Source organism: Aythya marila, assembly GCF_965140915.1.
Source record: "Aythya marila genome assembly, chromosome: 3".
Classification (NCBI taxonomy): Eukaryota; Metazoa; Chordata; class Aves; order Anseriformes; family Anatidae; genus Aythya; species Aythya marila.
In genome coordinates, this window is record NC_139044.1 from 35,583,060 (window position 1) to 35,610,461 (window position 27,402).

The 27,402-nt window shown below is 38.7% G+C and overlaps 1 protein-coding gene across 1 annotated transcript in view; it reads right to left on the bottom strand.

Moving 5' to 3' along the window:
* LRFN2 (leucine rich repeat and fibronectin type III domain containing 2) overlaps nucleotides 1-15,288 on the bottom strand; it is a gene marked incomplete at its 3' end in the record, with an annotated part of 41,798 nt that extends 26,510 nt beyond the window's left edge. Inside the window, exon 1 of the mRNA XM_082758443.1 lies at nucleotides 13,893-15,288. Within this exon, the coding sequence (XP_082614569.1) occupies nucleotides 13,893-15,265 (1,373 nt within the window). The 5' untranslated portion in view covers nucleotides 15,266-15,288. The remainder of the gene's footprint in view (nucleotides 1-13,892) is intronic.
* Between the last annotated feature and the right edge of the window lie 12,114 nt (nucleotides 15,289-27,402).

Genomic DNA, 27,402 nt, shown 5'->3' on the forward strand with positions numbered 1-27,402 from the left:
TTGGCAGCAGTGCCTACATCCACCCCCAAGGGAGAGAAGAGTGAGCACTACAGTAGTGACCCATCCTTGCCACGGAGTAATCAAGATGACATTCTGCCTCAGCATACTCAAATTAGCAGGATTGGACACTATTTTCTCAACCCTGTTTGCAGCACAACGTGGCTCAGATCACAGCGATCACTGCCATACATCCTTCTCTTTTTGCAGCAGTTTTCTGGAGGAGAGACACATACATCCCCCACCCTCCCAGCACTGGCAGAAGGACTGATTCATCAAGCCCAACTCTCTGAGGCAATCTGCCAGACGACAGAGTTGCTGGTGGGGTGCCTCGATGCTGTCAGTTGCCCATATGTCTATTGGGCAGCTACTGCTTGTGCAAACCCCACTCTGAGAAAAAATCAGAGCATGATTTGTGATGTCTATATACGAAATAATTTCATAATCCAAGATAGTTAAGTGAAAAAATGGATAATTAAAAATATATATATAAAAATTGGGGGTTGAGCAAACAGCTCATTTATTTACTTTCTTGTCAAAACAAAGTAAATTATGAGGTAATAAATATATTACAAAATTTAAGCCTGGGTAAATTTGAAGTGATGCAAGGGGAAGGGAGGGAGAACAGATGGGCAGATTCAGCACAAATTCACACCTTGTGCTGGCTGACTCAAACTGTTCATCTCTGCAGATAAATTAATCTGTAAACAAGGAGCAGCTGAGCAAAGGGAGCTTATGAGGTAGCCTTACGGTGCTGTCTACAGGGTCTTTCCAACCCCTCTAAAGCAGAGCTGTGAGTAAGCTCTTTCCCATCCAAGGGTATCAGGCTTTGTATGCCTCCCTGTGTCTTGCCCAACATCCACATAGCCCACTTCATTGTCATTGGCACACAGCTGATCTTGCTTCCACTCCACAACAAGCTCTGCCAAAGGCTGAAGCTAATTCTGATGTCCTTTCTGGGCAGCATCGCTTTGTGTGATTCTTGTTAAGTGCTCTGGGACCTAATATAATCATACTGTGGCTCTGAGACATCAGCAGGGCTGTGACAATGGGACAGATCAGCCTACTCTCTGGACTTTTTCTCTGGCTATGAAAATCAGAACATTTAATTTTAAACATAAAAATATCTTGATTGTGTGATAGTCTGAAGGTTTCTATAGATTGCAGCACCAGCCTGTTATCCTCAGCCACAACTGGAGTACCTTTGTGCTTGGCACTGTTACAGATCATTAAGATTACAGGGTAGATGCCTGTACTGCTCTCTTATTAGACTGTGAAATGAGACACGTTTTGGGGAAAAGAGTAATATGACAATGAAATAACCTATATTATGTTTTCAAAGACATCCATTACCTCACATTTTCTTTCTTCACCATCAAAAATTTGAGTTACCTTCTTGCTGTGTGCTTTTAAGAACAAAAAAGAATAAATGATTCCCTTGTAGTACAAGCCTTCATTGAAAATCTACAAGTAGAACACTCAAAACTTTACTTGGAATATGAACCTGATTTCTGCCTCAAGTCTTAAGATTCTTAGCTTGTCTGAAATCCTTTTCTTTCATCCTTTCCTGACCAGAGCATTACCACAAAGACTACTAAATGCAACCACATCACTTAAAGCTTCAAAATAAGTTTAAATGAGAAACAAATTTTGTATTCACTTTGTACTGGATGGCCTGAACCTGAACAGAGTGAATTTTCTTCACTCAGAGTGCATATATTTTGCCCAGAAAATTTGTCTACTAGAGGGAAATCCAAAATTAACCAGACTTGTAAGATCTAAAGGTAATGAAGAATTACTATATCATTTATTCAGTCTACTGTATTCCTATTTTCCTTTATTTTTTTTTCCAGTGGTGTATCTTACTGAGTTTTAGACTTCTCAAAAATAAGTCTTCAGTCATTCCTCTAAGGAAGTAATCTGAATCATTGTTATCATAAGTTAAGGTTAATTAGTGCATTCATACAAAAAGCTACACTTTTTCTGAAAACAAACTGGGTGTGCAAGCTGAAAGCCTGGTGTGTAAGAGAGAGGTTATAACAGGAAATTCAGAACAAAGAATTAAATAGCTGAGTCTACAGCTTCAGTAGTGATACAAAGCTAGGCTGCTCTATAATATGCATGCACAACATTTTATGTCAATATACTCTGAAGATATCTGGTCAGGTAGACATGGGATGATGTTACATGAAACTCCTCTCACCTCTGCAGGCTAGAAGATCCCTGAGGAAAGACACCTCTTATTTGTCTGTCTGTCTTTGTTTGGTGTCTACTGCCATAAGCATCTGTTCTTTACACAGTCCTACAATTAATTATAGGTCATGAGACTCAAGACAACCTTAGTACCCCTTGGCTAAGAGGCATCCTGTGTGCTGGCTAGCAGATACCATTTAGTCTTTTGATTTCTGTGAAGAATGCTAGGTCTACCCAAAGCATTTTTTTATTTATTTTATAAATCTGTGCATTTATGTTCCTTGTGTTCCTCTCTTCAAATAAAAACTTATCCTTACTGTAAGTGGCATTTTCTATCAATTAATGATGGTAAAAAAAAAAAAAAAAAAGAAAAAAAAAAAAGGCACTGGTCCTATTTTTCTCCTCTTCAAAGACAGACTTATCTGAAACACATTTTTTAAACCTGAGCTCTTCTTGTTTTCTTGAAAGACTGTCCTGGAGGGTCAGTCTTCCTCTCAGGGTGTATTTAATGAGGATGGGATGGCAAGGCAGCAAGTGCAACCATCCTGCACTCACCAGCCCAGATCCAACCTCTTCCCTGGGTGCAGACAGAGGGTGTCTGTCACAGTGTTCTCAGTGAGGAACAAATTTGGAAAGTACTTGGTGAAAGGCAGTCAAATATTCTTCTAAAGGTTTCGTATTCTTATAAATCAGTATTTCTGAATATGATTCAAGAACATTTGGGCTACTTTCTCATTGCCACAGTGGCAGTAAAGCTGCTTTTATTTATTTTTATTTTTATTTTTATTTTTATTTTTATTTTTATTTTTATTTTTTATTTTTATTTATTTTTATTTTTATTTTTATTTATTTTTTTACAGAGTGGCTGTATAGTCCAAACTCTCTCAGAGCCTCATTTTCATTATGCCTTTATGAGCTTCATGGAAAACTGAAAACCCCATCTTGTCATCAGACTCCATTGTTTTTATGGAATCTTTTCTGTTTGGAGATCGAAGATGTGAAGAACAAAGGAAATGTCTGTACTATCCTTAAGAATCCTGGGTATTGAGGTGAGAGAGCAAGTTTTCAAATACAGATTTAGTAAGACTGGGAGTAGTTGTTAGAGTCTATTTTTTTTTTTTTAATTTTATTTTTTTTTTTTTCAAGATTTCCTAAAGTGACCCAGATATCTGCAGTTGTAACCCAAGCTGAGGAAGCAATTAGAAGGGTGGTTCTCTGGCCCCACTGGAACTCAGTGGATCAGCACTGGAAAGACAGGTGCATTGTGAACCTGCTGCAGGCACCATCTGCAGAAGTTAGACTCAGACATCAGATGGAGCATTTTGCATACATAAGCGTACATTACGTATACAAGCTATGGAGGAAATGAAGCCTCATTCTTTGAACTATTCCTTTAAGGTGAGGAGACCCCTCTGATGCACACTTACATGCTCTACTGTTAGAGCCTTGGTCTAAGACTGATACTACTGAAGTTGTTTTTCCCCAGTCAAACAGATTTATAACATATATTTAGCAACAGTAACAACATTAAGAATGCTGTATTTTCCCAAATTGTGACATTAAGAGGGGAAATTATCATTTGAAGTGCAAGGAAGGACTTTATTAGGAATGCATTGAAAGCTAAATCAGGACTACTCCCAGCTGTGTTTCTGGAGAGACGTTGTTTCTTCCACTACCTTACCAATTTACCCTGAGCAAGCTATTTAACCTCCTTCTTTATACCTCTTCCTCTCTAGAAAACAAAGCTAATCCTAAACCACAAGATTTTCAGGCTCAACCAAAGCCCAGCAAAGTCAGTGGTGGTTACTCATTCCTGAGGACTTTGAGTCAAGCCTTCAGTCAAATATTTAAGTAGTTAATATTTTTAACTATCATACTAACTGTTATTACTTTTCATGACTATGAATGATATGGGAAGTTGTTACTGTTAAGCAGTCAGAAGCTGACAACATTTTTTTTTTTCTGCACAGAGCAGCACATGAACTGCTATAAATCTGTCCTAGATTTAAAATAGCAAAGATAGTGGTAGCTGAGCAGCCGTATGCTGGCTTGTTAATATTCATGAATGGTATGAATCTGAATACATTAAAACTTTTCATTTAGACATCAAAATGTTGACTCACCTGAAGCTTAATCAAAATCTTATTTCAATAGTTCATTTTGGTATCAAATGCATAGCTTGTTCTTGCAATGACGGGTTGGGACAGCTCCTGGCATTTGGATTTGGAGCAGCTAAGAGAGGGGATGTGGCAGATGTTATGGGCAAGCATTAGCTCATCGTGAATTCCCCTCAAGAAGAAATGCTGAGCCTTTGATGAGCTCTAATAAATAATTAGCAGCAGAGATAAAACAAGAGTACTGCTGTCTTATGCTGAAAACAGATTCTGAATTCATTCCTACCCTGTGCAACACCCCTGACCCCTGACAGGGATACTTCCCAGAAGCACAACAGGGGCTGAGATAAGAATCAGGCTCTTTGCCTTTGTTTTCAGCTCCTGAGGCAGAGCTTGGGGCTAGAGTTGTAACATACAAATTCTCCGTATACCTCACTAAACGTTATGTGACAGTTGTTAAACTTTGAAAGAAATGGGAATGCCTCCAAACTGGTGAAAGGTGCTGGCCTGCCAGTCCCTGTGGCCTGGAGTCACAAGCTCCTTCTCACATGCCTTCACATACTTCCCACATACTCACATGAAGGGACATATCTCCTACATGGAAAAGTGACCATTTGGTATTTTGCCTTTCTGAGTCAGTTATGAAGCAAGAAAATATCCATCTGGGTAGTGTTTGTATGATCTACTTCTGCTCATGACAGACTGAACTGCCAATGACCAATGGTTTTCTTATCAGTTGCTGTATCAGATGGATGACTGTTTATCAAAACAGTCTAGGAAAACTTTAGTGACAATACCAAGCTATACATCTATTTTCCCCTAATTCTTGTTTATTTGTATATTTTCCATTTGCATTACACTAATATATTTATTAATATTTTATATTTTTATTTCCCACTTCATTGACCGTAAATAAACTCTTTTTGTGTGTGTGTTTTTTTGTTGTTTTGTTTTGTTTTTTACCATTTTCACTGCATTTTCTTTTTTGTTTCTCAAAGACTTTTTATATTGCAAGGAAAAAAAATCAAAACAAATAACAAAACAAGCAAGAGGAAGGCAGGAAGGCAGGAATGGAGGGAGGGAGGAGGAAAGAAAGAAAGAAAAAAGGGAGGAAGGGAGGAAGGACAGATGAACTCTGCCACTGTACTTCTCTCAGCAAGTGAAAATATAAAAAGGGGAGATGAAAATTTTTCAGCAGAGGTGAACAAAACCCCACAGTCCCAGAATATATGCCTCTATGAAACAGCTTCTTCATTATGTCTGAAGCCTTTCAGGAAGCCTGTACATGCTGAGGACCCTCTAGAAGTCAATGCACACTGCTGCTGCAAACCCCTTGCAAATGACCTGAAGTATCAAACATCCATGTTAGACTTTTCCCTGCTCTGCTTATAGGCTTTTTGCTTCCCTTTGGGATTGTGACTTCACATTTTTATTTTCACACAGTTGCTATCTCAGCCTGTCAAATATAAATGATTAATACATGATGATTAATGTCTCTGTGTGATATTCTTTATACCAATAGTTGTTTTATCCAATGTTTAAATATATAAATGATTTGACCAAATAAAGACTTGTATCCTGGATACATTGGAACTGCAATAGCTCAGCTCACATGCTGACGGCGGAGAAGCAGTTTTTTCACCAGCTCTGAGCCTTAGAGCGTAGTTCAATGCCTAGCCAAGTTTGAGACAAGGATAGGAATGAGAAAGAGGGTGAAGAGTGAAAGACCTTTACACATAAGTCTTCACCTGTTATGAACCCCATATCCAAGTCACAAGTAAAGATAGAAGTTCAGGACTTTCTGAAGAATATAAACCTCTGCCTTCTCTAAAATTGCCAGAACTACGTATTTTTGACTTTCTACAGAGCAAAATTAATATAATCATGCTTTACTATAGCATCAGGCTGTCAAGATTATTTGCTCTAACTAATAAACAAGGCAGGACTTCTGTGTTTTCAGTCATTAGCTGGTAGACCTCCACACAGTAGACTTTCATTGCCAGAAATATTAGCAATCTAGATGGTGGTACCTCCTCTGATGCATGATCTGTGTCCAGTGTGGCAATGCTTTTGGAGATAAACCCCTTACACACCTGAGATATTCCTGAAGTTTGCAGCACTTTAGCCATAAAACATTCCAAATTGACATGCAATGGAATAGAGGAGTGGATAGGTACATTTATTCCACTAAGCTGTGGGAAATTCAAATTCAGTTAATTACTTCCTACCTAAGTAAAAGTATCCGTAAGTGCAATTGCTGAAGTTATTCTTTGTTCATAAAATGCAGTTGCACTATCACCTGACTGCCAAACTACAGCTAATATATAACTGAGAGGTGACATGACAGTAGTGGTCAGTAGAGTGACCTCAGTTCAGCCAGTCTGCAAAACACTTGCAGTGAAAGATTCTGTGTAAATGTAAATCGTTATTCTGTTGTTTAAATAATAAAAACCATGGCACCACTGTTTAAATAGGCTGGAGATGTGGAGACATTTATTCATATTTAATGCTTAAACTGCCTGAAACATAAAATATATATGGAAAAAATTAGCTTTCAGAAATATATAAAATTTGATGGTGGTGGCATTCTTTTATTTTCTTACCTTTTTTTTTTTTATTATTATTATTTGTTTGTTTTGTTTTGTTTTCTTCAGTGGTGAATTTATAAGCCAGGGGAAATGTAGTACTACAGTAATTCTCAATTTGTGCAGATGTTTTTATCACTTTTAGTATGAAATACTACAAAATAAAACAGACCTAAATATCTCATAAATCTAATGACTATGTCACATTTCAGATACGCATTTTTAAGTGGCTGCATCAGTGCTTTAATTCAAAACACAGCCAGCAGGATCAGTATAACCTGTTCTACAGAACATTTGCAGGCTTCTTCATCCTTTGAAATTGTGGTGATTTTGTATATTACACCAATGGCCAAAACTGAGATGTGGTTCCACATCATGTAGGGTGCACACCACACAGAATAGACAATCTCTATCCCCAAATGCCTAAGTTAAATTCAGGTGTTATGGTTATGTAATGCTCCACCTTAATAATTCGTGACTATCCCTGTTGCTGCCAAACAATGACTTAAAAGCAGCATTTTTCCTACTCATTTATGTGAGTTTCTGTTTCCACAATGTTTTCTAAAGTGTTTATCCTTACGAGGCAAGGTAGTGCTGTCATCTCATTTAGAGGTGGGAAACTAAGGCCTAAAGAGATCACTTTCCAAATTTTCATATTTTAGTTCAATTCCATATTCAAAATAAATTAAGCCTGCAGGTGCCTGAGTTGTACCAATAATAAGTCTGAGGATCTTAAACTTCTACAATAATTTTGAAAGGTGTCTAGATGAAGAAAGAGGCACTCTTAAATTTCCCAGAACAGGTAGGATTTCTGTGATAGAGTAAGTGTCCCAGAGTCTGCTCCTGTACACCTGAGCCTCAGGACAGACTTAGCTTTGCAGGCCTCTGGTCTTCTCCCATCCCTTTCTCTTTTGGATATTGGTTGCTCTTCCTGCATTCATGATGTGGTTTTTTTTGTTTGTTTGTTTGTTTGTTTGTCTGTTTTTATGTTTTGCTTCATTCATATAGGAAGTTGTGTATTTTGTAAAAGACTCCTTGTCTTGGCTAAAAGTGATTGGCACAATACACATTTACTGTCAGCAGTGTCTGTTTAGGGGTGATTTATATTACAAAAAAATGATGAAGGATGGAAAAGTTGCTGCATTAAAAACCCACATAACTCTCTAAGCATACCTATACTCACTTGGCTCTGGCCTTTGCAAATTGCACCGTATTCTTCTGGAGGTACAGTTACAAAAATCTTTTCTTCAGTGATTAGGTTACAGTGTCAAAGGAAATGGCAGCTCTACCTGTTGTGCTGTAGCACATGGCTGGCTGCTGTGTGAACACCTTCCTACTCACTAGTAGGGAAGACCGGAAGATCACCGAACCATCTGTTGTTTCCACTTCACATCCTCTTAGCAAGTGTCAGTCTCACTTTAAGATTTCTAACAGGAGGTACTGGCAAGGGTGGGGAAAATTTGGGAAAAAAAAAAAAAAAAAAAAAAGACAATGAGAAATGCAATTAATCTTACAGTTGTTCACAGAATCACAGAATGGCTGAGGTTAGAAGGAACCTCTGAAGGTCATCTGGTCGAACCCCCCTGATCAAGCAGGTTTACCTTCACCAGGCTGTCCAGGACAGGTTTTAAGTATCTCCAGAGATGGAGACTCCACAGGTTCTCTGAACAACCTGCGTTAATACTTGATCACCCTCACAGTAAAAAAGTGTTTCCTGATATTCAGATGGAGCCTCCTCTGCTTCAGTTTGTTTCCACTGCCTCTTGTCCTGTTACTGGACAGCACTGAGAAGAACCTGGCTTCATCTTTCTTTCATCTTCAGGTATTTATATACATTAATGAGATAACCCCTGAGCCTTCTCTTTTTCAGACTAAACAACCCCAGCTCTCTCAGCGTGCCCTCAGATGTCAGATGCTTCAGGACATCAGTCATCCTCACAGCCTTTTGCTGGACCTCCTCCAGTGTGTCCATTTTGCCCTGCAGAGCCCAGGCCCTGACCCAGCACTTCAGGTGCTATGTCATCAGTGCTGAGTAGAGGAGAAGGATCACCTCCCTTGACCTGCTGGCAATACTCCTCCTAGTTCTGTTCAGGATACCATTAGCCTTCTTTGGGCAAGGACACACTGCTGGCTTGTGGTAAACTTGGTGTCCACCTGGACTCCCAGGACCTTTTCTGCAAAGTTACTTTCTAGCCAGGTGACTCCCAGCATATACTGGTGCATGGGGTCAAATTTACCCATAGGCATGACTTTGGATTTCCATTTTCTGAACTTCATGAGGGACCTGTCATCCCATTTCTGCATCTTGTTGAGGTCTGGATTGCATTATGACCCTCTGTCATATCACACATTCATCTCAGCTTTGTGTATTTGGCAAACTTGCTGAGGACACACTCTGCCCATCATTCACATCCTTAGTGAAGATTAATGAGGATTTTATAAGACGGTGTCAAAAGCCCTACTGAAGCCAAAGTAGAAAATATACACTGCTCTTTTCTTGTCTTGTCTAGTCTACCAATTTGCTTATTTCTTCATAAAGTTATCAGCCTGGTCAAGCATGACTTTGTGATTTCATGCTGACTACTCCTAACCACCTTCTAGTCCTTCCTTTTCCTGTAAACGGTTCCTAGAATTCGTTGCTTCATCACTTTTGCAGGGATAGAGGTGAGGCTGATCAAGCTGTACTTCCCTGTGTTCTTTCTCTTTTTGAAGATGAGTGATGTGTGCTTTTTTCCAGTCCTCAGACACCTTTCCCAAGTGCCAATTCAAAGAAAATTGATAATGGCCTTACAATGACATCAAGCCAGCACTCATAGGTCCATTCCATCAGGGCCCATGTATGCCTAGTTTTCTGGACTGGAGTAGCATGAATCACAGCTACATGTGCTAGCCAAGGGACTTTATTAGTTGATAGTAGTATAAAAAATGTACTTGAAGTTGCTAACAACAACAACAAAAATATTTTCCACTTTAAAAGGGCATGCTTGAATAACCTTGACCAGTGAAAAAAAAACAACTATCGATACAAACAAGACACAGATAACAAAGACTTGCAGCTGTTAGCCAAGATGTGGCTTCACCTTCTCCATCCAGGGTAGCCTGGGTTTGAATGGCACAAAAATGAACAAGACTGTTATTATCAGTGTAAGAAGAATGAAGAGGAAAGAAAAGTTGGAATGAATGTGCAACAAATCAGAAAAGGAAAAACAAAACAAAACAAAACAAAACAAACAAAAAAAAAAAAAGGAAAAAAAAAAAAGGTAAAACAAGCTTTCCTTTTTTTCTCACTCTTCCTAGAGAGAGGAATCCTGGTTCAATTCCAGGTGGAACTAATTAATTATCTTGACAGCAGGATTACTAAAACCAGCGCAAGGACAAGCTAGAGAAAGGTAAAGAGCTCACTGGAACCATGCATAGATCAGTAAAGCAACGGTGTTCACCTGTATGTAACACAGGATCCTCTTGTAGGATCTTTTCCCACATGACCACAGGTCAGGGCTCAAAATAGAAGCTCTAAGTTTCCACTAGTGGCTAAGTGCATGGTTCATAAAAGAAGGAACATTCCCTTTTGGCAGTAATATGGCAAAGATAATGTATAGCCCCCTAGGTTATTTATTTTGTGACAGAGGTTGTCATTGCAAGTTGATATTGACCAAACTGCCTCTTTGAGACCTTTGCACAAGCTACTGCTCCCTTCACTCTGATTTCTCCTTCTCACTGGGAAGTCATGTGGAACTCAGTGTTGATCAAGACCTGTGTTCATTAGACCAGTATTAGAAACATGCATTCTGCATCCAGTGATCAGAAAAAAAAAATCCTGCTGCTACTTTCAGCAGTGGTCCTGAGACAGTGAATAAAAGGGAAGTCAGAATGGGAAGCAGACAAACGGTGTTCGTTACACTAATTCTCAGTACAGTGACATTGGTCTATCAAGAGCCAAACTTCAGATTTTGATACCAGTTCAGCTCAGTGAAATCAGGACACCCAACAGTAAACACGTGAATTTTCATGGGGTCATTACATGCCATTGCAGTCCCATTTGTATTATTTGTAGCTCCTGCAGATGGAAACCCATAGCTGGGATGGAAGCACAAATGGGACTGGTATCTTACATAATGATCAAGAAGCAGCTTAATACCAACAGGGAGGAAGAACTGCTGTTTTCATTCTTTCACTATGAGTACAATGTTCATGAAAAATGCTGAGCAGAGAATAAAGCAAACTTTTGTCTTGTGCATACAAAATTTCTTATTACTAAGGCAGGATTCCTTCAAGCTGAGCACAGCCAGTGGGCCTCAGTCTTGGCACACTGTTGTATCTGAATGTATATTAAGTGCCTGTCATTTCAGTAGCTAAGCAGTATCACATCCCATTTAGCACATACACAGCATTTTATAGAGCACAGCACTGTAAAAATCCTTTTCCCTTAGGTTTTTCTACACAGTCATTGCAGTGACATGCATCTGACCAATTAAAGCAAAACAACTTTAGTTAATTAACTCTAAGGGACTGAGTGGTTCCCTGGCTGCAGGTCATAAGAGCTGTTTTTGATATATATGAGTGCCACTGATTAACTCTTAGATGCTGGACAATTTACTTCATCTTCCTATGTTTGATTTTCCCCTGGTGCAAAATGTAGGGAAATAAAATTTGTTTTCTTTGGTGAAGTGCCTTTGAGAGCTTTGAATGAAAATAGCTACACATCATCAATGAACCCTCAAAAAGTCCCAGTGGGAGTTTTATGGAAATAGAACTATCCTTACCACTGTGCTTCTGGAAAACTGAGCCACAAACAAGTAAAGTGACAGGACCAAATGACTGAGAAGGACTGAGAAGCAGCAGTGAGGACAGGATAAGAATTAAGAGTTGCCTGACAGCCCCTTGCTCCTCCAGACCAGACTGGCAAGATGGCATCTTTCTTTCATTTTTGTTTTTGGCATCTGATTCTCACTTCTACAGCTACTAGACTACGTCACTTCCCTTCTGCATTGTTTTACTTTGGCCATCTCCCTCCTTGGCAAACCAACACATTTAATCAATTCCAACACCTTACAACCTCCACAAACTTCTTTTTTTTTTCAGTTTCAGAGATATTCTTATTCACAGTAACAAATTGACTATACAGTGTCATATGACTGCACATTCTTCAGAGTATTTTTTTCCAAACTTTTGCTGTGCTCAGGATCTTAAATGCTGGTTGAGTTCTTGTCAAAAGTTTTGCCTAAAGAAAAACTGGCACTGACACATTTTCTTTTATTCTATCCCTAATACTCTACCATTACTAAGCTTTATCTTAGACTTTCATTTTCCTTAACTGTACATGGCTGCAAGTCCCAAGGCTGACATACCACTTCCATGGTACAGTAAGGCAGATAATTTCCATCTGCTAATTGATTTGATTATTTCAACATACTTTTATAATTGAGGAATGGAAATGAACAGAACTGAGTTTCCTCATATTTCTTCAGTATTTGAATAAATATCCTTTAAAAATACTCCTTGGACTTCCTTATCAATATTCCTACTTCTGGCAAAGAATGGCTAAGTTTGAAGTAGCTAAGTAAATCACTTTGTTAATTCTGCTCATCATGTGTTTGTTACAAAACTATTCCTTGCAAAAAAAATCTGCCATAACAACTTAACATTCAGTTCTGTAAACAACATTAGAATTACAATTCATTGTAGGAGAAGGGTTAGTGAAAAAGATTATATAAATGTTTATTACTTCTTGGTTTTACATGATAAACAACAACAACAACAACAAAAATACTATATGATAAAAAAGAAAATAGCAAGGTCTGTTCTGGGGTCTGGAGTCTGAGTACCATGACTTGACAAGTGCCTCACTTCTCACTGCAGGCAGTTTGAGAAAGACAGAGTGGTTTGCAGGTCAGCAGACAGTAACCAAAAGCCTACCAAGAAAATCAATGGCTCTGACTGTTTTTTGGGGGCAGAGTTTCTTCTCAAATTAGTGTCAAAACCCAAACACCAGCATTCCTCTGCCAGATCCAATTTTTCTTCACTGGATTCAGCATGCTTGCAAAGTTATAAGAATTTGTGATTCATTCTATTTTGCCCCTTGATTCTGGCTTCCACTAGTAGCTCACATATTTCCAAAGACAAAGACAATCGTTATTCTAAAATGAAAAAAGCAGTAACACTACTTTCCTGTTTTATTAAGCAATTTCCTACCTATTTTTAATCCCTCCAATTTAATAAATTTTCTTGCTTTTTTATAGCTAGGTTCACTGCAAGAGCAACTGTTTTTTGTTTTTTTTTTTTTTTTTTTTTAAATATATATATCATTAAAAGTTAGAGGAGTTGTAGACCTGAAGGAGCTTAATGAGCATTCAGGGCTTGCTTTCAAAATTATCTCTCTCTCTTCTTGCATTTAATATGGTATAAAACATTAAATGTTCCAAATTTGTAAGCAATTACAGTAGTATAAAATAGATGTTAGTGAAGTAAGAAACAAGCTCTTTCAAATGGGTGAAAAATCTCTTGCTAACAATCCTGAATCTTGAATCACAGAATAATTAGAGCCTGTGTTATGGGCAGACAGCACAAACTTACTCCCACAATGCTTCCTCTCTCAGTAGTATGTTTCAATCCCACCTACAGGAGGTGGAAAGGGAAACTTCTGACTTCCAGCCTGTCAGGTTTGCTTTCTTTGTTAAGCATTGTAAGGAGGGTACCAACTGTGGTACTATTGCTTTTTTATAAATTGGAAATGTTACTGAAAACAGTTGTTGTTAGAGAATGAATACTACAGAGATTTGTAATGTATGACTCAAAACAGACAGAAAAGTGATGAACAGACCAACAGATAAACTGACAGATTGACAAAAGCAGCACAGACTTATCAGACACCACTAACTTTATTGGTGGCAGTGGCACTGCTATGTCAGCTCAAATTTGAATCAGTGATTTAAGAGTAAAAGATTTCGTATCCTGTTTTCCTCCCACTGCCATCATCAGAGAACAAAACAGCAATTGCGTTTACCTGTAGATCAGGACTTCATCATCTGAACAGTTATACTGCAGCTGATACATTTTTACCCGAGGGGCTGACTTGCTCACTGTCCACTTCACCAAAGCTGAGGTAGTTGTCACCTCTGACACCAGGACAGCCCTTTCTGGTGGGCCTTTTGTTTCCCCTCGGTTAGACTTGCTGGAGCTGGTGATGTCTGAGAGTCTGGATTTTGGTGGGGCTGCTCGTCCTGTGCCATTGCTGAGGTGAGGGAGCTGAACAATTGAGAGCTCGATCGTTGCGGTGGACTCTCCGGCAGCATTGGCTGCTATGCATGTAAAAGTCCCGTAATCCTTGGATGTGGTGATGAGAATATCTAAGGTGCCGTTGTCATAGACAGATGTCCTCGAAGAGTTCCCAATGAGGCGGTCATCGGGGGCCACCCAGTGAATGATGGGGGTGGGATCCCCAATGGCTTTGCATTTCAGTGTAGCAGTTTGCCCTTCTAAAACGAGCAACTTGTGAGTATGTTGTGTGATAAGAGGAGGCTCACAGACAAATTCTTCCTCCCGTACATACCAGAAGTACCTTCCTTTTAGACCTGGGGGAGAAGCACAAGTTTCCATATCATCATCCCTGTCAAGTCGCCTTAACCACAGCAGCTCACAGTTGCAGTGCAGGGGGTTACCCCCGAAGCTGAGAGATAAAGGTGGAGAAAATGGTGTAACAGCTAATGGAATTACTTGAGATCTGGCAAAGATAGGATCAGGGGGAAGCTTCTGAAGTCTGTTGGATGTTAGATCCAACCTGGCCAATTTCTGAAGATCTGCAAACGTCCCCTCTGTAATATAATCTATCAGGTTATGATCCAAACTGAGCTGGTGCAAGTTTATCATCTTTCTTATGGATTCCCAGGGAATGCTTCGGAGGTTATTATAGGAAAGGTCTAAGTCTTCCAATGTCAGCAAAAAATCCTCAAAGGCTTCATCAGAAATGCTGCTTAGCTGGTTGTTGTTTAAAATCAAGTGCTGAAGGTTAATTAAGCCTCTCAAAATATCCTCTCCAATGTCAGGCAGCCTGTTGCTGTCCAGATGTAAAGACCGAAGGCTCTCCAAGTCAGTGAAAGAGTAGGGCTGTATGTAACTGATTGTGTTTCTGGATAAAGTGAGGTCAACAAGCCCAGACATATTGGCAAAATCCTGTCGGCTGATATTAATAATAAAGTTGCCCCCGAGGCGAAGTTCAACAGTCCTTCGATCTATGTCTAGTGGTACAAACAGGAGACCTTTGGAGGGACACAAAGTCCCCAGTGACTCAGACAGGTTCTGACAGACACAATATTTGGGACAAGCGTTGACCATGACAGCCATTCCAAACACCAGGATGCTGCAGAGCAATTTTTCCATGGTAAATCATGCAACAGTACCTGCAAGAAATGAGAAGAGTTACAAGGAACATCAGCAGTTATGATAGTGTTACCTTTCATCTATCCTTCATCTAACATCTACTTCCAGAGAGACTTGCCAGTGCTTCCTCTCAGGAGTAACACTCACAGTGATCAACATTCTGTGATGGGAAGGTTAAGTGTTATGACAACATGCTTCCCCACATAATGCTTTTTTTTTTTTTTTTTTTTTTTTTTTTTTTAATGTGGGTTTGGTTCCAAAACTGAATGGAATAGAAATTCTTAGAGCTTATGCCTGGTAACAGATCATTGTAATTGCCTATTCTCTAGTTACAGTTTTATAATTTTTATTGGGTAGCTGGTAGAGGACAAATCTTGCTGTCAGATTGCATGGCTTACTTAAAACACTGAAAGATTTCACTTGGACTACTGCCTGCTTCTTTGAGGGTAGAAGCTGTCTTATAGTAATTACATATTGCTGCATAATAATGTGGAATTAATCTTAGGGTTGAAAGAGCTGATTTTATGGATAAAAATAACTGCATATTTACCCTTCAGTAATGTGGTTGGTAATGACCATGTAATTATCTGGTCAGTCCTGGGGCGAGTCAGTTCACTTGCCCACCCTTAATAAAATTCATGATAGGCAGCTTAGGAAAAAGAAATTGCTTGCATAATCATCACCTGGATTCACCCTGTGCTCAGACAACCTATGGGAAAGATGACATTGTCTAGCTCCAAACTGAAGAGATGCAGGGAAAAATATGTGCTACCTTGGGAAGCTTACTGATTCTTGCATGTTCTCACGCTGCAGTTCTTCCTGTTGCAGTGACATCAGAGCTCTCCTTGGTATTCACTGCTGTCCCTTGCATCCCACCCATTTCTCTTTGTACCATTATCTCCCCATCACCACCATCACCCTGCATCCTCCCCCCTTTTTTTTTTTCAGCTCTCACTTGCTTTTCTAGCTTGATCTGTAACATATTTGTCCTTGAAGAATAAACAAAAAGTATTTATAGGCTGACTTGGAGGGCCAACTGTGGCTGGGAGGAGCTGCAGCTCTGTTTCAGGATCAGTCACTGCACAATAACACACAAGAAACCCTCATGCTTCATCAGTTGTCTCTCTAGTGCTGACCTTCCACGATGCCACTTCTTGGTCTCCCAAAGGCATCTCACAAAGAGCTGCTGACAGTACACATGTACAGCAGATCTCCACGCCCCTTCAGCTCACTACCACTTCAGCTGAATAATAGCTATCCACTCGTTACGCTACCTGCTGTGGAAGAGCTAGTGATGTGATTCCCATGCAGTCACATGAGTTTTCAATATAATCATGCTGTTCCCTGCACGTTGTAGGTAGTAGACAGTCACCTGTGCCTAAGCAAGTTCTTTTACTGCTGTACATGTGACGGGATAATGTGTAATGTCTCATAATAGTTCCAATAATTTGTATTAGGAGGCCACTCAAACCTTAGCAAACATATGACACAAGAAACATACTTCATACACTAAAAAAAAGCCACAGTGCAATGATTGACATTTCATTCCACAGCTGAAATGACAGTTATGCAGATGTTTCATAAAAATTAAAAGAAGTTATGAAGGTTAATAATTAATCCACTAGTAACACACACCAAACACAGAACAAAATCTATCACCTTAGTAAATGTTTTTTTAAGTGTTTAAACCATTCTTGTTTGCTCTCCCTGTGAAAGAAAAGAAAACTTGAGCTTTATGTTTTGGGTCTGTGCCCCAAACTGGCCAATTTCTCTCATGGCTAAGGTGGATTGGCTTCCCCTGCCTAGAATATAAAGTAACATGACTCAGAAGGAAGGAGCTGTAGAAATGCAAGATGTTGTGAGTGCTGAACTACGTATGGTAGTTCAGTTATTGCAGTTTTCTGCATGGTGAGATGTTGGCAATTATATAACATTACTATTCTATAGGAGAGGAAAGGATTGAAGCATCTGTGTTTGCTGAACTCTGCAAACAAGATGAAAGCGAGATACTTTTAGAAAGGATGGCTTGAGAAGACTAATCCTACCTTCAATAGTAAATAAAAGGCTACTGAATAAAATGTTTGGAGATTAGCAACTAAGTTATTGATGAAAATCTGCAGCATACTTAGCAAAGTGCTATAAATATCCCTTACATTATTATCAATTGGTAGTTTACTAACAGGCAATTGGCTTTAGAATCTTAATTATAATTGTGTTCTGCAGCTTTAATTTAGTGTATTACTCTACCAGCTGAAATGATAAACAAAAAGCAGTTTAAAAGGGGGAGAAATAGATACAGTTAATTAGTAATAAGCCCTTTCATAGATTCTCCCTCATCTACATTCCCACCCTCTGAATATCTATTCATAAATGTGAATGCACACTTAGGAGAGCAGCGTCTCCTTTAAGTGTCCCAATTCTCTAACCACATTTTTTCCGGATGCCATTAAATATCACAGAGCTTTGGGGAGACAGTTGACTCTAAGCATCAGAGTGAAAAGCATTTGTAAAAAACTGAGGGGAGGAACAGAATTTAATTACAGAAAATAGGGACTGCAACACCAAGAGGAGGCTGTGAAGCAGGAGATCTAAATGGCAAAGTAAACTCTGATGGGGAAACCATCTGTGGATGGTTTGAAAGCTCGTCATCTGCTTGTGTGTGCTTGCATGCGTGCATGAAAAAGATGCAGAGCACGATATGTGCTTTTACCAGCAGGAAAACAAATCAGTAACGTCTATACCAGGATGAAAATATCATGGCTGCTGTCATTCCAGTTGTTGAATCCATTTGAAAGTATTAATGTAAATATTGTTTGTCTGCAGAGGAAATTTCTAGCTTTTGTAATCTGTTGCCAGCATCAATACTTCAAGCTTCTGAGCCTGGCACTGTAAGCTTCTCGACAACATTGTCCTGAAGCGCAAGTTCATGACACAGCAAGTAGCATATAAACCCAATAGGTTACATATAAACCCAATAGGTTACAAAGAGGAGACAGGGGATGACAGAAATATGCTGGGCTCCTTAAAGAGAACATCTGGGGTTTTCATAGAGCAACTGTTTTTTTTTTTTCCCTCCAGAAAGACAAAATACTTAGGCCACAGATATAGTAAGAATTCAGGAGTCTGCACAATTCTAGTAGTATCTTCTAAAATCTAGTCTCCTACAATGTCAAGGTAATTGGTAGCTGCCAAGGAGATGGATGTATAATAAAAAACAAAAATGTTTTGATTTCAGTTCTGGTAACTTTCATATAAGACAGACAATGAATTGTCAAGTTTAGGGTCTGTTTTTGCTGAGCAGTTTGCTCACTTTGTTCCCAAATCTCTTGTGACCTGCAACACCGAGCATTTTACAGGCTGTTAGTGGTAGCCCTGTGAGAAGCTCACCATTCTGATTTACATTTAAAAGATATCTATCAGCCTGCTAAACTATATTTCTCGCAGCAAGTCAGTAAATCTGGCAGGGTTTCTGTCTCAGCTCAAGATGAAAAATAGTCTCTTTAGTCCTCTTATAACATGGATTGGTATGAATTAATATGTGCAAGAGTCATAAACTTTGGTGTTTTGTATTCAATTTTTCCTCATAAAGATACAACTTCTATGATTTGGTATCTCATTTCAGGAATGTCTCTGAGGCATTTTTTAATTCTATATTCATTGAGCTTTGCATATGAATTCCAATAACCTTTGCGTATCACAGCACCAAGTACAAGGTAACTGCCAGTCAAGTAAGGTATAGCCACAGCACACAGGCTGAGGGAAAAAATAAACAGAGAGGTGGCTGGGTAGTGTCTCGCATTCTACTGTCTCCTAGTGTATGGGAACGCAGCTTCTGGGGACTGTATGTATGCGTTCTTACTTTTTTTTTTCTTTTTTTTTTTTTTCAGGTTTGTAGGTACTGTTGGAAGAATTGGATTTATCTCTCTCTATATATATATATATAGAGAGAGAGACATATAGATATACATATATATAGATAATATATATATATATATTTCCCCTAGGAGCTACCCTTTCCTCTTTCTTAACGTTTTCATATCTTATCTCTGTTTCACTGAATCTCCATGACTAGAAAACCATAGAAACCCATAGCCACAAAGCCTGAAGAACTGCAGCAATGGGTAAAGTTTCACTGGTAGTCTCTGAAGCAATTTAATCTAAACCATGTAAAAGGGGATGGAACCATGTCAGGACAAAAATTATTCCTTAATCCTGTCCATTGACAAAATCCATGTGAGAAAGGTAGATCTCAGTATGCCCTGATCCATACAGGTAAACTATGTCTGACTCACCTAGTGATGTTTATGGCAATAAGGAAATTAAACGTCTCTGCATCTGAATCTGTTCTCAGAAAAGAGCACATTGAAATATGGGTTCAGCGTTAGTTTTGTGAGCATCTCCAACACTGTTCAGTTGTTCAAAGTCAGTCAGGTATCTAGGTGGTCACAGGCTCAAAATCAGGACTTTTCTGTTCAGCTAGGTTTCTGCATTCCTTTGGGGTAAAGCTGCTTATCTTCAGATGTCCATATGTACAGTGCAACTTAGATTTCTTAGATTTTAGCTATGCCTTGTTAGGAGCTGTTTTTTTTTGTTTGTTTGTTTGTTTGTTTGTTTTTGTTTTTGTTTAAAAAAAAAAAAGAATTAGTAACATTAACACACGGTGTGCTTGCTTTCTCCAGCCACTCTACATTTTGTAAATCATAGAGGGGAAACATTTACAAACACACACTACTTCAGGTATTTGTGGTTGTCTTTACTAAGCTCTTCCCATATTAATTTGACTAATATTGCTTCCACAATAGCAGAGAAAAAAGGAACTTTGGAATTTAACATTTTTTCCCACTCTATACAACTTTCTTGAATACTGCAGCAAAAGCAAGATTGCAACCAAAATATTTTACTATCCCAGTACCACTACAAGGTTCATTTATGCATTTTACTTCATGTGAATGCTGTCCTTTCCAAGCTGCTGGGGGTCCATCCTATCTCTATCTTCCCTGGGACTGGAAGCAGTCCTTGTTTGGTTGCATTTAGGAAGAGGTATGCTAAAGAGGTGAATGCCTCCAAATGAAAATAGCTCAAGGAATGGCTTAAATGTGAGAATATTTCTGTTATTGCTGGATAACAGGTAACTGGATCCAGAAAAGAGGTAAGGATATTCCATAAAAAGCAATTTTCAGGAGGGCTCACTCTATGAAGCCTGATTTAATCCATCCAAAAATTCCCCAAGGAAATCACCCAACATTTTCTTAATCAGAGCTGTCTTACATAGAAAGATACTGGTCTCTTTCAGTCTTTTGTTGGCAAAACTTTTGTCTATTTGTGTGCATTCCTTATCTTTCCCTACCCCCAGTCATTGCTGTTTTGTTTGTTTGTTTGTTTGTTTGTTTACTTTTACCTAATTCCTTTACCCTTCCAAAGACTGAAGCAATGCATTTATCAAAGGCTCAAATAATCGATGTAGCTGGCCAGGTGCAGGGATGGGTCAGATGTAATTCAGCTACAACCTGAGCATCCCTGAAACACCAGGCTGTGAGCTTGGCAGAATACACTTTATACACCAACAAACCTCTATTCACTGCTGGATTTTAGTAGGGGAAGCTCAGACCTTACAGCAGCTTTTCTGCGGAAGTACAGGACTGTAACATTGATGGTATCTGGCATAGGAACCTTGTAGCTTTAATACAGATAAATTTTTTCATCATTTCAGGTCTCCCAGTTTACTGAGGCATAGCGTTTCTCCCACTGAAAGCAGTGCTTTCTAAACACTCTAGAATAACAAATCCGTTTGCTATTGTTCCATCACAGTTGAACTCTGCGATTAAGTCACCTCTTCACATTTCATGCTACTTAGGCCAAAAAGAAGAACCTTGGACACTTCTACAAAGGTTTACTATCTGTAATACTTGACAGATGATAACAAAACCGACTGTTATTAAATAAAATTCAGAGTCAGTTAAAAATATCAACACCTTGCCTCCATTTAACACTTAAACTACTAGTGACTACTGCTTAGGTGTGCTTTTGAAATACAAGGTATACATTTCCCTTCTAGACTCTCTTTCTGATATAGGCATCACCTGGAAAGGGCATTTTGGTCCCTAATTGAAATGTGTATGTGCTCATATATGTGCACACAAGAGGATTATTACTATTATTATTATTATTATTATTATTATTATTATTATTATTATTGCTATTATTTTAAGTGGTTTGATCAAGAAGAAACGTAATATATTTGTAGCTTCTCTGCCAAAGATCTGGACCCCTGGCTGACAAACATTCAGTGTGTTTAACAGCCTTAGTGTCACTTGAGCACTTACATCTCCAGTTGCTAGGAAATTCAGCAAGGGAACTTAAATCAAGAGGAAACCACATGCAGTTCTGTTAGATCCTACCTCACTTTCACTAGCATTTTGCTGAAATGAAGACATTCTTGTAAGCCATTTGGTTCTGAGAAATGTGCAAAATTAATCAAGCTTTTGAAATTCATTTCCTGAGAAAATAAAACTTGGTGAACACATTCTGTGTACTTTTGAGCATCTGCCTGTCTGGCACTTTCCCACAATACATTTGGGACATTTTCATCACTTCAGATAAAATTTGGAGTGTAGAGGCCTCCAAAATATTTACTACTCACACATTTCAAGAATACATAGTAAGTTTCAAGACAGCAGAGGAGACTTTACTAGCTTTACTGGAGTTTTGCAAAGGAAATATGCATCATGAGGCCAACTCTTTTTGAGCCTTAAAGAATCAACATGGAAGAGAGATATTGTTAATATCCCTGTTGTTGAAAAGTCTTGAATTAAAGTTCAGCCTTTTTAGAGAAGAGAGAGTCCATTCTGCTGTTGTATGGGTTCTCTGGTGTCTATTAAGGGGCAAGCTTATTCTATGATCCCAATACAATTCATTTATTGGGAGAGTTGCTCAGTCAGGCACACACATCCTTGGGAAGCCAGAGGTCCCATTGGTTCCACAGAAAAGTGTGTTTCAGACAGCTGGATGCCCTGTTCCGATTCATTTCAATTGGCTTTGAAAGTCCATGTTCCTGAGTTTTCTGTACACTGCAGTTATAGTGAAGGCTACTGTTTTTGCAGTCACATTGTGCAAATAGGAGCACTATTTAATAATGTAGTTAACAAAGTATGAGAGTTTCTACCCAAAGTTTACAGGCACTACTATTCCATTATATCTAATCTCTAGACCTTGCCTGCTCTGGCATCATGCCACTTGAAACTTGGACTGAAAAGCTTTCATTCTGGGAACATATAAAGAATGGAGCGAATGAAGTACAGGCTTAAAATTACACCTAGCAATTAGCCTAAGTCTCTTGTGTTGCTGAAGATGGAAATTTTTATTCTAGAATGATGTTTACCTTCAATGCTAAGGTCAGTTTCATTTGTATATGTCCTGAAGCCTGGGGTCCAATTTTTAATCTCTGAATGCTGATTATAGTAACTGAATTAACTCAGTCTTATACTGTGAATTCAATAGGCATGCTTGATTTACTCATTCATTAAAAAATATGTTACTTTAGGCAAATACCTACACAAAACACATTCTGAAACACATTCTGAAATGTCACATTCTGAAATGTCACATTTCAGAAACACTAGAAATAAATATTCTGAATGATTCATTTCATACCTTTCCTAAAGTAGTCTCATGAAAGCAGAACCAGCACAATAATACATGTATGTTTGGTCAACATATGGACTAATACATATCAGTGGGTAAAACTTCTAGCTAAACAGAAAAGTTACTTAGTTCTAGCCAGAACTCATGAGTGGCCCGTTGTAACCTTAATAATCAGAGCCAGATCTTGTTGAGAAGTATGATTTTTACCTGTGAAAATAACTGTACTTGCATTATTCAACCTTCAGTGACTGGAAATCACAGGCTTTAACTGCTTGATTTGTTGTGACAAAGAAAAATGCTTAGTTACCTGATGGTTTTCAAATACGAACAACATTTAAATGTATAGACAGTTATTTGTAAGCATAATAAATAAATAAATAAACAAATTGAAAAGAAAGTATCTATTCAGAAAATCCATGTTAGACATTTGGCAGAGACCTAGATAGGACCACCTAATATACAGCTGTATATCTCCATGTACATAAGCTATATGCAGTGTCCCTTTTCTTCAAGGGCAAGACACTTTCCCTGAATTGCCTGAACCAGCTGATGAGAAGCTCTGTGTGGAAAGTAAGAAAAGCTCTGATACCATGGAGCAGTTACCTGGTGACTCTTGGCCAGAAGACAGTATAATAAATTTCCCAGGCATGGAAGTGCATTGCACCAACATCAGATCAAACTGGTTTCCTAGGGCTTTCCAGTGCAGCCACATCTGTGGAGGATGGTGATTTCCCAATGACAAGGGCACAGGATGCACAGGGTAATGTTTTTAAATGACCTAACTAGAAACGGTTTGGTTTTGTCCCTCCCATCCCCCCAAGACCATTTGCAGATCCATTCATTTTCTTTTGTTCATTTAATGTACCCCAGCATTTATTTTTACCTCCTGCTTTTAATGCGGTGTTCCAGTCTCCATCAGATTCAATCCAAAAACTCATGAGTCAGCTAAGCTGAGCCCCTTTTCTATTTTTAGCCATCCAGTTCATTTATTCATCTGGTTCTTTAGAGCAATCCTGCATTTTGCTTCACCAGCACAGTAGAGAAGTTATCAGTTATTCTGTCTCTTACTCATTTTGAACACATAGGGAAGCTGCAATATATGAAGGAGCAGCCCTCTCAGAGATACTGCCTATCGTGTGAGACACAGTTGTCCATCAACAGTCCCTGTTGCCTTCTGTGTCTACAAGTCAAGATCTGTTCTCATCATTTGAATCCAAATTCCCCCTACTCTGAGCCATAACAGCAACTCCACGGGTAGCTCTTTATCCCTGGCTTATTCTAACTCTTATAAAAACCTTCATATACTCTTATTGCCTTCCACATCAAAGAAAAAGGAGGATAATTAAAATTGGTATCTTTTCCTTAATCTGAGCTTGTTGCCTTTTTTTTTTTTTTCTCTGCCCTAGAGACAAACTCTGTCCAATATATCCTAGGCAGTATTCTGTATTAGCAATATATACTGCATTTCACCTTTTATTTATAATTTAAAGAGTCACAGTTAGAAAACAAACAAACAAACAAACAAACAAAAAAGGCATATATACAAATTCTGTTGTCTCATAAATTTAATTGGGTGCAGAAAATTACATGTGAAGATTTGGAGATGCTAATATGATGGGGATGAAATATGGGCAAGTAAATTGAAGGATGTCAGGTAAAGTCCACACCCAAAAGCTACTGAATTCACTTTTGATGAATGCCAAAAGTTAGGATTCCTAAGTATGTTAGCAAGAGCATTCAGTAGCAGAAGCCTGCTTATTCAGGGAATACATCCCAGTGGTTTGCAGTCGTGGTTGGCTTACAGTTTGGTAAGAAACCAGTTTGCTCTGAGAAGAAAACAAGACCCCTGCTGCCCCATTACATGATTCAACATGGCCTGCACAGCCTCCATGTTCTTTCTTCAGTCTGGCTATCTCTTTACTGTATTTTCTCACTTTTCACTTTGGCTGAAACTAGACTTGTCAGTTAAATCTTCTCTTTCTATTCTACTCACTGATTCCCATGCAGAAAGATAATTCGTTGTTCCTTTGGAGGGCTTTGAATTCTCATTATCTCTAGCATGCGAAGGATAGGTTCTTAAAATTGTAGACTTTAGTGTTGTTGCATCTGCTTCTATCATTGCATTTCCAAATCACTGTGTGACAGGGAAGAGAAAGGAGGTCTAGATTTTTGTCAGTAATACCTGTTCTTTCATATCAGGATCTCAGTGCACTTTAAAGAAGACACCTTTCCTACCTTGTTTTTGCTGATGAGTAAGGAAGAGGCACAATCTGGCTCAAACATCTCTCCCAAGATTACTTGCCAAGTCCTTCCTGGAAAACCCAGCTCTACTTCTTTTCAGACCTTCTTCTTGTACAGTGATGTTTCATTGTACATTTTGTTAACACAAATCTAGTGTCATGGATAATGTTGTCACAATTGCATTGGAAAGGTGGGCAGTGGGACCTACATATCCGGGGAAGAAATGTAAGTGGTAAGATTAACTTACATCTTCTTTCTTCCCTATAAGATAAAGCATGGAAGTCATGGCACAGAAAGAGAGACTGAAGATAAGAAACAGCTTTTGCAGCTCTTTCACTGGTTAGTCACTGGTTCATCATCATCCAAGGTTAGCAGTGAATGGGAGCCAGAAGCCATGGATGCCTGTGCAAAGCTGAAGTGACTCCAATCCCCGACACCCCCTTTACTGCCCAAGTACCAGTAGCACAGAAGCCTGTGGAAGAAACGCTGCCTGCTTTCCTTATATTTTTCTATTCTGGTGACTTAACCAGAGAGTCTCAACTAAGTCTCAGCTAAGAGTCTCAACTTTCACCAGTGACAAGTAAATAAATAGTAGAGTACATTTCTAACCCTCTTGACCAGTGTGAATGTGTACACTGGGAAACAGCACCATGAAAGCAAACAGATGTAAACAAAAAGCATGCCTATTATTTAATAAATAACAATAACAAAAGCATATTGTGACATTTCAGTCATATAGATGAGACCTGGCTGAAGGCTTTGAATGTAAAACCATAGAAGGTAGTACTAATTTTCTGTCATACACTGACTGGTCTGCAGAGACCTTTTCCTGGGAAAGACTGGAAGTCTTCCAGCTGAGGCTAAAGGAAGGTGAGTGGAAAGCAAGATAAGAATAGCTGCTTTTTTTGCTACTCTTGCTGTTTATTTATGAGAAAACAAAAGCCTTCAATCCACTGGGCTCTCCACACAGCACCTTTCACTGGCACTAAGGCAATAAAAACTAAAAAAAAAATAAAAAATAAAAAATAAATAAAAAACACACACACACACACAAGTCTCTTAAAATTAAAATGAAGGGAAAGCATATGATAAAATAAAACATACAAGCCCCAAATATTTCAAATATATATTCTGCTTCACTTTGCAGTTTCTGCTTACCAACTACTCACAGAATGACAGTCTTATCAGATAAGAGCGGCCAGCTACTACATGCTGCATTTAAATTTATATTGCAAACAACAGGCTCCATTACCCAAGGATTTTCTCGTTGCATTCCTAATATTGTCTTTCTGAATGCTTTATTGTTCCTCATTTCCTTACATGGTCTTTGCTTTCTAGTGTGTGCCAACACATCCTGGTAAGTATTTCAAACATTTTTTTTTCCTTAATCTGCCTTTAAATATCCTCCTTTATGCCTCTAAACACTTGGCTTCTCAGACACCATCTCAAAAGCTGCTGTCTCATACACTCTTGGCTGTTTCCTTCTCCCTTCCTACTGCTACCCCTGTTCCTTCATCCCCTAATCATTTGATCACTGCAGTTCTTTGATGAGTGAGTCTTCCAGTTCAGGCCCAATTTAATTATGTTTTTTTAGAAGACTGACCTCTCTGGTCCCAATTTGTTCAAGACATTTTCCTCATTGATCCAGGGCCAGATCCTTGTACTGCCTGTTCTAAACTAGATTCCTGATATTAGAAGCAGCCATGTACTATCTCTGAAGGTCATTTTGCATATATCAGCAGTTAATTGCACTGATTTATTTGTGGTGGATACAATACACTCTTCCTTGCCCTGAGGTCTAGACATATTAACAGAAAATCAAGGGGAAACAATTAGAGGGATTTTCATACTACAACAGGAGCACTTGCTTCACCATTCATAAGCATCCTCAAAGAATAGATCACATTTTAAAGAAATTACAAGACACCCTAAAGATCTGTATATTTAATTTCTCTTGGGCTATTATGAAAACAAAGTCCAATGCTATGGGAATTTTCTTTCTTAAATTCTGCTCCTATCATCTACCATTCTGGAATAACCAGCAAGATGTTTCAATTTTGAAGTGGAAAGGCAAATGTGTAGATTCAAGAAAGATCAAGAGCCCTGTAGAACATTTGCAGAGCAAAATATGCTGTGTTGATGACACACAGAGTAGATAGAAGATAGCTCTGTTTATAAATTACCAGCCTGACATACATGATAAATGCCCCTATACAAGCAAATGGGCAGCAGAACTCTTCAGTAGATCAGTATAA